This window comes from Eptesicus fuscus, chromosome 1, assembly GCF_027574615.1.
Source record: "Eptesicus fuscus isolate TK198812 chromosome 1, DD_ASM_mEF_20220401, whole genome shotgun sequence".
Classification (NCBI taxonomy): Eukaryota; Metazoa; Chordata; class Mammalia; order Chiroptera; family Vespertilionidae; genus Eptesicus; species Eptesicus fuscus.
In genome coordinates, this window is record NC_072473.1 from 26,287,625 (window position 1) to 26,288,765 (window position 1,141).

Consider the following 1,141-nt stretch of genomic DNA (forward strand, 5'->3'; position numbering starts at 1 on the left):
TCATCTGCACGGACGCACATCTTCTCACGTCCTGTGTGAGGTTACTTGGGTTCTGTCTGCCTGCCCGCACCGGGCGTGGGGGAGGAGGAGGGAGCGTGGAACAGCGTTGTCGGGAAGGAGCACCTGTTAACAGGCGGCGCCCCCGCGGGCGGGCAGGAGGCCGGGGCGTCAGTAGAAGCAGACAGACTGTGTGCAGGAAGGGCTGGCTGCTCTGCTCCTCGGAGTCCAGCAGCAGCTCGGCGACATCGCTGTCTACGTTGTCCATGAGGCAGACGCACTGGCAGAGCTCGGAGAAGAGGAGGCCCCCCCCCGCTGGGCCTCGAGGGTGTACAGCTCCAGGTCTTTCCGGGGGAGATCCCTGTAGATGGCATCGTAGGTGGTGCTGTAATCGTACAAGTTGGGCTTGTCCGGCGCTGGCCCGGGAGCTTCACGCGAGAACCTGTGCCGTAGGACTGACCGCGAACCCCTTTTTGCTGAGGAGGTCCTGGGCCTCCATGCTGCAGTTCTGGTTGCTGGAGCAGTCCACCGCCACTCGCAGCTGCGCAGACGCCATGGCCATTGGCCTTTGGTCGCACTGGCCCCGACCAGCAGAGGTGCTCTCAGGCCGGCAAGGTGGCAGCAGTGGGAGGCTCCCCTAGGGCGTGACGTGCAAGCCGTTGGAGGGAGGTAAGGCTTGGGGCCGGGTGCACAGTGTCCTGTGCACAGTGGAGGGTCTTGTGCACAGTGTGGGGGCCATGTGCACAGCGTCCTGAGGCCTCTTCTCACTGGCCCAGTTCCCCATCCATGGACTGAGAGAGGCCTTCCCGCTTGGGCATCAGGCCCGTCCATGCGCGCTGCTGCTCTGGGTGTGCGAGGCCTAGGGCAATATTCTTCACAGGGACTGCCCGCTGGCACTCTGGCTTTTCTTTATTGACTCTTTCTTCTCCCTCCTGAAGTTCTCATGTATTTTAGAGTTTTCTTCTCTACTCCTGTTGCTACCACCCTGCTCTCTGTTTGCAAATTCATTTGAGAATGTCTTCTGGTTATGACAAGCCATTAAAAAGATGTGGGAGGAATGCAAGAGTAAGGGACATGAGGTCTTTATACCTTGAGTTCACTCATAAAGTTGATCATAGAAAAACAAAATGAAATAAATGTCACT

The 1,141-nt window shown here is 58.5% G+C and overlaps 1 protein-coding gene across 1 annotated transcript; it reads right to left on the reverse strand.

Moving 5' to 3' along the window:
* Positions 1 to 252: 252 nt before the first annotated feature.
* LOC103301722 (RNA polymerase II subunit A C-terminal domain phosphatase SSU72-like) lies at positions 253 to 553 on the reverse strand. Its single transcript, XM_054715255.1, is given in 3 exon segments — positions 253 to 425; positions 428 to 454; positions 457 to 553. Coding segments are annotated over 3 exon segments (297 nt in total).
* Between the last annotated feature and the right edge of the window lie 588 nt (positions 554 to 1,141).